Source organism: Oncorhynchus tshawytscha, linkage group LG19 (assembly GCF_018296145.1).
Source record: "Oncorhynchus tshawytscha isolate Ot180627B linkage group LG19, Otsh_v2.0, whole genome shotgun sequence".
Lineage (NCBI taxonomy): Eukaryota > Metazoa > Chordata > Actinopteri > Salmoniformes > Salmonidae > Oncorhynchus > Oncorhynchus tshawytscha.
Genome location: NC_056447.1, coordinates 5161218 through 5174627, shown reverse-complemented (window position 1 = coordinate 5174627; position 13410 = coordinate 5161218). Strand labels below are relative to the sequence as shown.

Below are 13410 nucleotides of genomic sequence, written 5' to 3'. Positions count from 1 at the left end.
GTCTAGGAACAGTGGGTTAGCTGCCTTGTTCAGGGTAGAACGACAGATTTGTTTTACCTTGTCAGCTCGGGGATTCGATCTAACAAATGCCATGCAAAATCAAGCGGAAGGTAGGTCAATGCCATAGAAAGACGCATACTAGTGTGGTTTTTGAATACCTGTAGAGGGGATGATAATTTATTACCGAACATAATAATCCAGACCACATTATTTGACTCATGGTAAAGGCACTCATGGCTGATATGTCACTTTTGGCTTCCACATCTTGGAGCACTGGTGGCTCCAGTCATTCATTAGTACTGGAGGAAAACCTCCATTGTTGCCTCATCCATTATACAATAGTTTGGTTGTGGTATCCATTGCATTCCCAGCAACCTTCGGTGTGCTGCAAGGGTCCTGGCGTCTCACTTACTAAAACCAATTAAACAAACTCCTGTAGTCCTCAACTCAATTCAGCAAGACATCACAGGAATCGGACTCCAGCTCCAAACTGAAACCCGTCGCATATCCTAAACAAAAAGACTTAAGTGTTATTTTTAACAGTAACTCAATACCCTTTTCACAATACTGAGCCAAACTGATCAAAGCCGAGCTGTACTGGGCTGGCCTGGTTATGCATCCACCGTAATTGCTTGAAACCATGCTGGAAAGGACAACACGGTTCGAGTCGGCCTTATAGTTTGAATTAGGCATAAAAGTGTACTGCTCATCTATATACTATCATGCCATGGTTTGACAACAGAATGGGCAGATATGAGGCTACCTGTCTCCACTCTGGACGCCCGTGGGAATGCAATAGTTGAGCTCCAGCCGGGCGATGTTTCCGAGTTGCAGCACAATTCCCGCTCCGTAAGACCAGCGGATACACTCAGCCAGTTTCCTCAGGTGTGCTTGAGGCCCGTCACCTACAGGAAAACACAGCCTGAGTAAACCTAGAGCAGTGGTTTCCAAACTTTCCCCCTCAGGCTCCCCTTCCAGCATTGAGGAACATCCCGCGCGCCCCCCCCTCCAGCCTGTTCACATCCCTCTTGTTGGTGGAGAGAACATTTTGCAGGTTTAAAGCTCACTTCCCACAATTCTACACATTTTGTCATGAGGTGCAGATAATATTTTTCGGTTTTAAAGCAAATCGTTTTGCAATTCTCTCTATGTCTAATGTGTATTCATGTGCTATGAGTGACTCAAACATTACTACACAATCTACGGGCTAGAAAACATAGCTGAAAAAAAAAAGTTTTGATCTGGACATTTCTGACAAGTTATAAGTAGCTCTCTAAGGTATGCAATGACTGACATGACCAGAGAACAACTGATGATGCACTACCCAATCTCGAAATTGCACATTGTGCATTCTACTGCGACAACTTTTAAGAGTAGGTTGAAAGATGAACTGAGTTGCCCTAGGGAGCGCGCCCCACAGTATGGGAACCACTAAGCTGGAGGACTGAAAAGCGCAGAGGATTCTCTTTCCCTGTATAAAGTCGCAGAACAGACCATTGTGCAATCAACTTTAATTTCTAGCAAGCAGGGAAGTTAGCTATCACCATTGTGACCTGAAAGCTCATCACTAAGCTAAGGACCCTGCGACTATACACCTCCCTCTGCAACTGGATCCTGGACTTCCTGACGGGCCGCCCCCAGGTGGTAAGGGTAGGCAACAACACATCTGCCACGCTGATCCTCAACACTGGGGCCCCTCAGGTGCGTGCTTAGTCCCCTCCTGTACTCCCTGTTCACCCACGACTGTGTGGCCAAGCACGACTCCAACACCATCATTACGTTTACTGACGACACAACAGTGGTAGTCCTGATCACCGACAACTATGAGACAGTCTACAGGGAGGAGGTCAGAGACTGCCAGGACAGCAACCTCTCAATGTGAGCAAGAGAAAGTAGCTGATCGTGGACTATGGGAAAAGAAGGGCCAAACAGGCCACTATATTAACATTGATGGGACTGAAGTGGAGCAGGTCGAGAGTTTTAATTTCCTTGGTGTCCACATCACCAACCAACTATCATGGTCAAAACACACAGACAGTCGAAAAAAAGAGGGCACAACAACACCTTTTCCCCCTCAGTTGAATGAAAAAATTTGGCATGGGTCCCCAGATCCTCAAAAAATTCTACAGCTGCACCATCGAGAGCACTTGCACCATCGAGAGCACTTGCCTGACCGGTTGCATCACCGCCTGGTACGGCAACTGCTCGGTCTCTGACCGGAAGGCGCTACAGAGGGTAGTGCGTACGCCCAGTACATCACTGGGGCCAAGCTTCCTGACATCCAGGACCTATATACTAGGCGGTGCCAGAGGAAGGAAAGCGGTACCAGAGCGCCAAGTCTAGGACCAAAATGTTCCTTTAACAGCTTCTACACCCCCAAGCCATAAGACTGCTGAACAACTAATCAAATGACCAGCCGGACTATTTACAGCTACTCGATGTTTACTATCTATGCATAGTCACTTTACAAATTACCTTGATTAACCTGTACCCCTGCACATTGACTCAGTACCCCCTGAATAATGCCTCGTTATTGTTATGTACATTTCTTGTTACTTTTTTATATACACTGCTCAAAAAAATAAAGGGAACACTAAAATAACACATCCTACATCTGAATGAATGAAATATTCTTATTAAATACTTTTTTCTTTACATAGTTGAATGTGCTGACAACAAAATCACACAAAAATGTATCAATGGAAATCTGGATTTGGAAAAATTTCAAAATTAAAGTGGAAAACCACACTACAGGCTGATCCAACTTTGATGTACTGTCCTTAAAACAAGTCAAAATGAGGCTCAGTAGAGTGTGTGGCCTCCACGTGCCTGTATGACCTCCCTACAACGCCTGGGCATGCTCCTGATGAGGTGGCGGATGGTCTCCTGAGGGATCTCCTCCCAGACCTGGACTAAAGCATCTGCCAACTCCTGGACAGTCTGCGTTGGTGGATGGAGTGAGACATGATGTCCCAGATGTGCTCAATTGGATTCAGGTCTGGGGAACGAGCGGGCCAGTCCATAGCATCAATGCCTTCCTCTTGCAGGAACTGCTGACACATTCCAGCCACATGAGGTCTAGCATTGTCTTGCATTAGGAGGAACCCAGGGCCAACCGCACCAGCATATGGTCTCACAAGGGGTCTGTGGATCTCATCTCGGTACCTAATGGCAGTCAGGCTACCTCTGGCGAGCACATGGAGGGCTGTGCGGCCCCCCAAAGAAATGCCACCCTACACCATGGTTGACCCACCGACAAACCGGTCATGCTGGAGGATGTTGCAGGCCGTTTCAGCAGACACATGCACATTTGTGGCCTGCTGGAGGTCATTTTGCAGGGCTCTGGCAGTGCTCCTCCTGCTCCTCCTTGCACAAAGGCGGAGGTAGCGGTCCTGCTGCTGGGTTGTTGCCCTCCTACAGCCTCCTCCACGTCTCCTGATGTACTGGCCTGTCTCCTGGTAGCGCCTCCATGCTCTGGACATTACGCTGACAGACACAGCAAACCTTCTTGCCACAGCTCGCATTGATGTGCCATCCTGGATGAGCTGCACTACCTGAGCCACTTGTGTGGGTTGTAGACTCCGTCTCATGCTACCACTAGAGTGAAAGCACCGCCAGCATTCAAAAGTGACCAGAACATCAGCCAGGAAGTATAGGAACTGAGAAGTGGTCTGTGGTCACCACCTGCAGAACCACTCCTTTATTGGGGGTGTCTTGCTAATTGCCTATCATTTCCACCTGTTGTCTATTCCATTTGCACAACAGCATTTGGAATGTATTGTCAATCAGTGTTGCTTCCTAAGTGGACAGTTTGATTTCACAGAAGTGTGATTGACTTGGAGTTACATTGTGTTGTCTAAGTGTTCCCTTTATTTTTTTGAGCAGTGTATTTTTTTATTTTAGTAAATATTTTATTAACTCTATTTCTTGAACTGCATTGTTGGTTAAGGGCTTGTAAGTAATAATTTCACACCTGTTGTATTTGGCACGTGACAAATAACATTTGATTTGCTTATAAAAAAATGCTGCTTATTAATAGATGGTGCCACTCCTTCCAATATAATGCTGATTGAGTCCTGCAGATTTCTAATACGGATGAATTTGAACAACATTGATTGTGGGGTGAATTACATCTTTAAACACCCACCATAGTTGAGGTTACACAGGTTCCCGGCATTGAGGAAGAAGTGGGTCCTGAAGAGGTCTCCAAATCCCCCTTTGCCTGGATGGAAGGGCAGTGGAGTATACAGGTGGACGGCTCCAGCCCAATACACCTCACCTCCCAGGTAGTCACCTGTCATGCCAACAATAAAACCACACATGTGATGTGAGAATGTAACCTAAATCGGACTTTATTGAAATGGATAACATCTCACCTTCACTCTGAGGGCCGATGCTGTACATACTGAAGCCCCTGACGCTAGTTGGACCACCAAGATAGAACCTAAGAGACGAATAGGTCAAAAATCTAATCAAATTGTATTTGTCACATGCTTCGTCAACAACAGGTGTAGACTAACAGTGAAATGCTTACGGGCCCTTCCCACAATGCAAAGAGGGGAAAAAAAGAGAAATAATAGAAAAACAATAACCCAAGGAATAAATAAACAATGAGTAATGATAACTTGGCTATATACACTGGGTACCAGTACCGAGTTGATGTGCAGGGGTATGAGGTAATTGAGGTAGATACCGTGTATATATAGGTAGGGATAAAGTGACTAGGCAACAGGATAGATAAGAAACAGTAACAGCAGCGTATGTGATGAGTCAAAAGAGTTTGTGCAAAACGGGTCAATGCAGATAGTTAAATAGTTAACCAATAGCTACTTGGACAAACTATTTAGCAGTCTTATGGCTTGGGGGTAGAAGCTGTTCAGGGTCCTGTTGGTTCCAAGACTTGGTGCATCAGTGCCGCTTGCCGGGCGCTAGAAGAGAGAACAGTCTATGACTTGGGTGGCTGGAGTCTGACAATTCTTGGGTGGCTGGAGTCTGACACTGCCTAGTATAGAGGTCCTGGATGGCAGGGAGCCCGGCCCCAGTGATGAACTAGGCCGTACGCACTACCCTCTGTAGCGCCTTGCGGTCGGGTGCCGAGCAGTTGCAGGTAGAAACCATTGAAGGGTCAAGAAACAACATGGTATACAGATAACGTGGCAGGCCACATTAAAACCGTCTCGCGGGCCAAGTTTGACACCTGCCGTGGATATTCATACTGACAGAGACTTTGTCATTTCCTCAAACAATCGTCTATATTTAATATTGATTAATTATTGCAATAATTAAAGTAGTCAACCGAGTAGCCTAACCTTTGAACAAATGCAGAGTACTATGAAGTGCTGTGAAAAATTTGCCCCCTTGCCGATTTCTTGTTTTTTTGCACATTTGTCACACTTAAATGTTTCAGATCATCAAACAAATTTAAATATTACACAAAGATAACCCAAGTTAAACACAAAATGCAGTTAAGTGATGATTTGATTTATTAAGGGAAAAAGCTATCCGAACCTTCATGGCCCTATGTGACAAAGTAATTGCCCCCCCTTGGTAAAACATGAATTTACTGTGGTTGATCACATTTTTTGGAAAGCTGAGTTCAATTTCACTAGTCACACCCAGGCCTGATTACTGCCAGACCTGTTGACTCAAGAAATCACTTAAATAGAACCTGTCTGACAAGGTGAAGTAGCCAAAAGATCTCATAAAGTAAGACATCATGCTGCAATCCAAAGAAATTCAGGAATAGATGTAGATATCAATTACTTTGTTTCTCCAGTCTGGAAAGGGTTACAAAGCCATTTCTAAAGCTTTGGGACTCCAGCGAACCACGGTGAGAGCCGTTATCCACAAATGGAGAACATTTGGAACAGTGGTGAACCTTCACAGGAGTGGCCGGCCTACCAAAATTACCCCAAGAGCGCAGCGACGACTCATCCAAGAGGTCACAAAAGAACCCACAACAACATCTAAAGAACTGCAGGCCTCACTTGCCTCAGTTAAGGTCAGTGTGCATGACTCAACCATTAGAAAGACACTGGGCAAAAATGGCATCCATGGCCCGAGTTCCAAGGCGAAAACTACTGCTGACCAAAAAGAACATAAAGGCTCATCTCACTTTTGGCAAAAAACATCTTGATGATCCCCAAGATTTTTGAGAAAATATTCTGTGGACTGACGAGACAAAAGTTGAACTTTTTGGAAGGTGTGCGTCCCGTTACATCTGGTGTAAAAATAACACAGCATTTCAGATAAAGAGCATCATACCAACAGTCAAATATGGTGGTGGTAGTGTGATGGTCTGGGGCTGCTTTGCTGATTCAGGACCTGGACGACTTGCTGTGATTGATGGAACCATGGATTCTGCTCTCTACCAAAAAATCCTGAAGGAGAATGTCCGGCCATCAGTTCATGACCTCAAGCTGAAGCGCATTTGGGTTCTGCAGCAGGACAATGATCCCAAAACACACCAGCAAGTCCACCTCTGAATTTGCTTAAAAAAAAACAAAATGAAGGTTTTGGAATGGCCTAGTCAAAGTTCGGACTTGAATCCGATTGAGATACTGTGGCGTGACCTTGAAAAGGTGGTTCATGCTCGAAAACCCTCCAATACGGCTGAATTAAAACAATTCTGAAAAGAAGGGTGGGCCAAAATTCCTCCACAGCGATGTGAAAAACTCATTGCCAGTTATCGCAAATGTTTTGATTGCAGTTGTTGCTGCTGAGGGTGGCACAACCAGTTATTAGGTTTAGGGGGCAATTACTTTGTCACATAGGGCCATGAAGATTCAGATAGCTTTTTCCCCTTAATAAATAAAATCATCGCTTAAAAACTGAATTTTGTGTTTACTTGGGTTATCTTTATGTAATATTTAAATTAGTTTGATGATCTGAAACATTTAAGTGTGACAAATGTGCAAAAAAACACAAGAAATCAGGGAGGGGGAAAATAGCTATATACAGTGCTGTGAAAAAGTGACACTAACAATGCTCAGTCACGGTTGGTTCCACCCCCTTCATGCAGATTGGGGGCATCATAAGCCACTCTGGGTTCATCCGGTCGTCATCTGCACAGGGTGGTTGTCTTAACCCCACCCTGGCTTAGTTTCCCAGACGCAAGAATGATTTTGAGACAATGAGGGATTGTTCTACTCCTAAGCTATCTCTAGTAAAACACATTCTTGTCTATGCAATGCAGTCTTAACTCATTTGTCAGCTCAAGCCATCTCTAGTGACCATATGCCCAGATTAGCTGCAGGGAACTAGAGCGGAGACCATAAAAACACAGCATTAGCAGGACAGAAATGTCTTCCCATTCATTACGTATTCATTGCTAACTATTAATATCCAACAAATCAGGTAAACACCATTTTTCTCTCACACACCCCTGGTTTTTCATTGACGGCATTGTGGAATCGAGAGTATTGTCTTACCTGTCAGCAATGCAAGTTGGCTTATCTCCAATGGGCAGGAGGCATCCCCCCCAGAGAGATGCAGACAGGACCTGGAAGATAGAGGAAGAGGTCTCAACAAAAGTGCTCTCCCACTTGCTCTTTTATCCCAACCTGTCCACAACCATTTTTCAACCCTCCATCAACAAGCTGTTGGTTATAAGTGTTTACTGTAAAGGTGACTATTACTATTCCAACTAGAGATCCATGTGTGTAACTCAAGTTCACACGCAAATTTCTCCCTGATCAATAAAAACAATTCAGGTTCTCACCGAGTCCCAGAAGAGATGTCTGTTAAACTGGATCTCAAAGTCCTCCTTCAGGAAGCTGGCATCTCCTCCAGTGTATCCTGCCAACTCCTGCAAAACCACAGCGATGCATCGGCTGAATGTGTTGTCGTTTCAAAATGGTTTGGGAAATGGTTTAAATAGGAAATCATTACTGGCTGCAACACCGGGTCAGGTAATGTCAACCCACACACCTGGTTGATCTTCAGCAAGGCCCCCCTCCTGGGAAGGATTGCAGAGTTTCTGGTGTCGATGACCATGGAGTGCTGCGATCGCAAAGGAGAGGAGACATGTTGATGAAAAGTATTGTCTCAAATGTCTCAGTGGGTCGAATCCTAACTTGAGATTTTGACAAACACCAATGCAAGATGTACACAAAAACCCACATTTAGTGTACAGATCTCAAAATAGGATTTGAGTCCAAATGTATTATCACGATTAGGCAAGAATGCCTTCTCATCTTGTGCACCAGAGGCATGGAATGGTCTTACAATCCATGCTTCATCTAGATATGTTAGTGCCACTGAATGAATTAAACGTTTTGATGGGAGACTCTGTTTCAGAGGAGTGTAAATGCTTTTTTAAAGGCTGGATCGTGTTGTTGAATTGTTTGTATTGTTGTATGTTTTAATTCTGTAATGTATTGATTGTTGCTGCCTTCCTGGCCAGGTCTCCCTTGAAAAAGAGACACTGGGTCTCAATGGGCTTTTCCTGGTTAAATATATCTATTTTTAGTATTTTATCCCTGTTACTAAAGGTAGTTGTGTGAGGATTGTGAAGCGGAACTGAAGTCCCGGTACCGAGAGTGATGACTTGAGGGAGTGGCCGCTCTCCTCCCGGACTGCAAACGACGCGGTACGCTCCAGACAGCCCAGCTCTCGCCACACCCCCTCCCACTTCAGGGTGTGGTTGGTCTTCCAGAGAGGGAACTGTTTGTATGCAAAACAGAAAGGGAGAAACCCAGAGAGGATCAAGCATTTGCAAAAGCATTACCGGCAGGATGAAATTGAATAGAAAAATAGCTGAGAAATTCCATTCTACTCCTATTAGTTAGCGTAACAGCAGCAAAAATAAAACAATCACCTTGGTTGTTTCACACAGAGTCCAGAGGTAAACACAGAGCGCAGGAGTATGCCAAATGAGAACTTGTACAATAATGATAGATTAATGGAAAATTATCTTTACACTGAACTCTGTGGAGACACCGCGATCAGTCTCTCTCAGCGAGCTCCATGGAAATTGGCCTGCAACTTTGTACAAGTTGACAGCGAAACTGCAACAGCCAGAGAAAGTCAATTAGATTGATCCCAAACAAAAAGAGCTCAGAGAAATACAGCATAAACAACAACACAATTCACTGTTTTTGAAGCATTGCTAATGATGGCATTTGCAGCTTTGTTTTGTCTCATACCTGCGCTCAAAGTGGCCAGGTTGGGGCTTGAAGAACGACAGCCCGTAGGAAGTCTCTTTTGTGCCATAGGAGACCTGGAAGGTGAGCTTTTCTGCAGAACCGAAGACATTGGGCAGCTTGAGACCAAGAACCTAAAGTAAGAGGCAGGTAAACTAGTAAAAACAGAGGATGGAACCTCAATTGCACTTGTAATCACCACCATGGCTCAACCTAAATTAATCTTTCCTCAATTCCTGGTATCCGCTCTCCTTGCTTCCTTCTCGAAAGGCACTGGAGAAGGTCCTAGGGGAGGGATCTTGGACCTTCTCCAATACGGTTGAGAAGGAGGCAAGGCGATAGGACGTGAGGAATGAATTGAAACGATGCATTGAATAGAGCCCATCACTCAGGAGTCCTCACCATGCAGCCTTCGTTATTTCCAACCATGGTGTTATAGCTACCAGTCATGCGTCTCAGCTCAGTCACATCAAACGTCACATCTAGTCCATTAGGCAGAGCATCCACCCCTGAAAGGAAGTATTTGTTGTTGTTTTTAGTCCCTTCCAAAGTAAAATACAACATTTTGAACAGACACTGTGATCAGAATAGATCCCCTTTCTAACCACAGTACCTTGTACCACAGTACCTTGTGAGGTATCGATGACAACATCCACTTGTCTGAAGATACCGAGACGCAGGAGCTTCTGTCTGGCTTCGTGGGCTCTCCTCATGACCTAGAACAAACAGTAAACAAAGTCGATCCTACTTTTGCTATAGTCTCTATACAGACTCCACGTGAATAAACATGGTCTGTACTGTACTGATAGATTCACTCACATCAATCAAGTTCTTGGCACGGAAGACATCAGCAATCTCGTATGTTAAGCAATCCTCCTTGGTTCTTCCGAGACCATCTATGTGTACACGCTGGACTATGACCTACAGGGAAAATACATCAAATGTTATAATCAGCAGTGACAGCCAACAATGTAAAAGGTCACTTTTACATTCAACCACACAGCCACACAGAAACTCTCAAGTCACAACTTGAGTCAATGCGGTTTTCATTCAGGACTGAGTGAAAAAAATACATACCACTTTGTTTTCAAGGACCTCTTGTTTTGACTCCTGCTCCATATCTGGCCTCTCAATGTCATCTGCCTGAAACCCCAGCTCAGGTCCCTGCATTGGTAGAGGATCAAGACTCTGCAAAACAACAGATTTAGTGATGAATACGATGACTTATCAGGCTATATCTTCAATATTTTAATATTGTACAAAACGTATTCGCTGAACAGGTAGTTGGGTGGATGTTGTGTTTTGGTCATTATGAAAAGGTATGAGTTCATCTCAATATTTGTATTTTTATTATGGAGTAGTGGCCCTCAAGCCACTACTCTACTACCATATACAGTTGAAGACAGAAGTTTACATACAGCTGAGCCAAATACCTTTAAACTCAGTTTTTCACAATTCCTGACATTTAATCGGAGTAAAAATTCCCTGTCTTAGGTCAGTTAGGATCACCACTTTATTTTAAGAACGTGAAACGTCAGAATAATAGTAGAAAGAATGATTTATTTCAGCTTTTATTTCTTTCATTATATTCCCAGTGGGTCAGAGGTTTACATACACTCAATTAGTATTTTGTAGCATTGCCTTTAAATGGTTTAACTTGGGTCAAACGTTTTGGGTAGCCTTCCACAAGCTTCCCCCAATAAGTTGGGTGAATTTTGTCCCATTCCTCCTGGCAGAGCTGATGTAACTGAGTCAAGTTTGTAGGCCTCCTTGCTCACACACACTTTTTCAGTTCTGCCGACAAATGTTCTATAGGATTGAGATCAGGGCTTGTTGATGGCCACTCCAATACCTTTACTATGTTGTCCTTAAGCCATTTTGCCACAACTTTGGAAGTATGCTTGGGGTCATTGTCCATTTGGAAGACCCATTTGCGACCAAGCTTTAACTTCCTGCCTGACGTCTTGAGATGTTGCTTCAATACATCCATTTCATTTTCCTCCCTCATGGGGCCATCTATTTTGTGAAGTGCACCAGTCCCTCCTGCAGCAAAGCATCCCCACAACATGATGCTGCCACCCCCGTGCTTCACGGTTGGGATGGTGCTCTTCAGCTTGCAAGCCTACCCCTTTTTCCTCCAAACATAACAATGGTCCTTATGGCCAAACAGTTCTATTTTTGTTTCATCAGACCAGAGGACATTTCTCCAAAAAGTATGATCTTTGTCCCCATGTGCAGTTGCAAACCGTAGTCTGTTTTTTATGGCGGTTTTGGAGCAGTGGCTTCTTCCTTGCTGAGTGACCTTTCAGGTTGTGTCGATATAGGACTAGTTTTAAGAGGATATAGATACTTTTGTACCTGTTTCCTCCAGCATCTTCACAAGGTCCTTTGTTGTTGTTCTGGGATAGATTTGCACTTTTCGCACCAAAGTACGTTCATCTCTAGGAGACAGAACACGTCTCCTTCCTGAGCGGTATGACGACTGCGTGGTCCAATGGTGTTTATACATGCGTACTATTGTTTGTACAGATGAACATGGTTCCTTCAAGCATTTGGAAATTGCTCCCAAGGATGAACCAGACTTGTGGAGGTATCCACATTTTTTTATGAGGTCTTGGCTGATTTTGATTTTCCCATGATGTCAAGCAAAGAGGCACTGAGTTCAAGGTAGGCCTTGAAATACATCCACAGGTACACCTCCAATTGACTCAAATGATGTCAATTAGCCTATCTAATGCTTCTAAAGCCATGACATAATTTTCTGGAATTTTCCAAGCTTTTTAATGGCAGTCACCTTAGTGTATGTAAACTTCTGACCCACTGGAATTGTGATACAGTGAATTATAAGTGAAATAATCTGTCTGTAAACAATTGTTGGAAAGATTACTTGTGTCATGCACAAAGTAGATGTCCTCACCGACTTGCCAAAACTAGTTTGTTAACAAGACATTTGTGGAGTGGTTGAAAAACAAGTTTTAATGACTCCAACCTAAGTGTATGTAAACTTCCGACTTCAACTGTATCTACAACACAAGATCCATGTGTACATGTGTATAGTGGGTATGTTATCATGTGTGTGTGTCTCTTCACAGTGCCTGCTGTTCCATAAAGTGTATTTGTATCCTGATTTTAAAATCAGATTTTACTGCTTGCATGTGTTTCTTGATGTGGAATAGAGTTCCATGTAGTCATAGCTCTACGTAGTACTGTTTGCCTCCCATAGTCTGTTCTGGATTTGGGGACTGTGAAGAGACCTCTGGTGGAATGTCTTGTGGGGTATGCATTACATGGGTGTCTGAGCTGTGTGCTAATAGTTTAAATAGACAGCACAGTGCATTCAACATGTCAATACTTCTGACATAAACAAGTAGTGATGAAGTCAATCTCTACTTTGAGCCTGGAGAGATTGACATGCATATCAACGTTAGCTCTCCGTGTTCATATGTAAGGACCAGTCGTGCTGACCTGTTCTGTTCTTTCCTTCCTTCCCTCTTTGTGGCACCTGACCACAAGACTGGTATTTACAAGTCACATTCTTCAAAACGTCATTAGTTGAATTTACTGGAAATTTCAGCTTGTTGTTTAAAGCATCTAATAATGCAAATGATTAATGCACTCCCATGCATATGATCTGTGTCCTCACTATTTCAGATCAGTGGCTGTAGTGCGTACAATACACGAGCAACGCTCACCAATGCTGTTGTTACAACTATGCAGCATTTGATCATGTTAATTTCCTTCACTTCCTGACAAGGTATGGACAGTTCGTGTTTCTGGAGTTTAGCTCGTTGCCAAAGCTGTCCAACTGGACCCCTTTCGCTTTGCGTGCTGACTACGCTAGCTACTCCGGTTACTGTACTCAGAGGTCATGCGTTCACCCTTTGCATTTTAAGCAGTTATCCTTACCCTCGCGTGGACGGTTTTCATGATTACGTCTAGAATGTACCGTACTTCAAATGTTGGTGTTAATTTTAAGAAATGAAGTGACATTTAATTCACACTCGGCTCAAGAGAAATGTAGCTTCGTGGACGCCATGACACCACGCCCCCTCATCCACCCTGGGGGTGTTCAAGATGTCAACGTTTCACAATATATTGCAGAACTAAAGAAAAATTGCAAACAGTTGCTTACTGTAAACACAAAACAATAGTGTACACATAAAACCTCTTGATAGCCAGTAAAATTAATATTTTCAAAACTGAAGTGTTGCTGAGTTAACATATAATAACATGTACTTGGATTTGTGTAGGACTTTTGGAACGGGTG

General features: G+C 43.7%; 1 protein-coding gene across 1 annotated transcript; it reads right to left on the bottom strand.

Moving 5' to 3' along the window:
• Positions 1-146: 146 nt before the first annotated feature.
• Positions 147-13214, bottom strand: LOC112218272 (sorting and assembly machinery component 50 homolog A). The gene is made up of 15 exons (XM_024378926.2): positions 13050-13214; positions 10221-10331; positions 9963-10064; positions 9772-9859; positions 9546-9652; positions 9147-9277; positions 8921-9008; positions 8536-8664; positions 7930-8001; positions 7721-7807; positions 7431-7501; positions 4377-4444; positions 4148-4294; positions 764-905; positions 147-509 (listed from the first exon to the last, which is right to left on the bottom strand). The coding sequence occupies exons 1-15, from the start codon at positions 13131-13133 to the stop codon at positions 464-466; spliced, it is 1473 nt and encodes a 490-aa protein (XP_024234694.1). The 5' UTR covers positions 13134-13214; the 3' UTR covers positions 147-463.
• Positions 13215-13410: the final 196 nt, after the last annotated feature.

Bases quoted from the DNA above. Each gene is read 5' to 3' on its own strand.
- LOC112218272 (XM_024378926.2), bottom strand. From the start codon at position 13,133: ATGTCACTTCATTTCTTAAAATTAACACCAACATTTGAAGTACGGTAC. The intron at 9,653-9,771 runs GTACTGTGGTAC...ACTTCCTTTCAG, and splicing joins TGTCATCGATACCTCACAAG to GGGTGGATGCTCTGCCTAAT. The intron at 9,009-9,146 runs GTATGAGACAAA...TGGCTGTTGCAG, and splicing joins CCTGGCCACTTTGAGCGCAG to TTTCGCTGTCAACTTGTACA.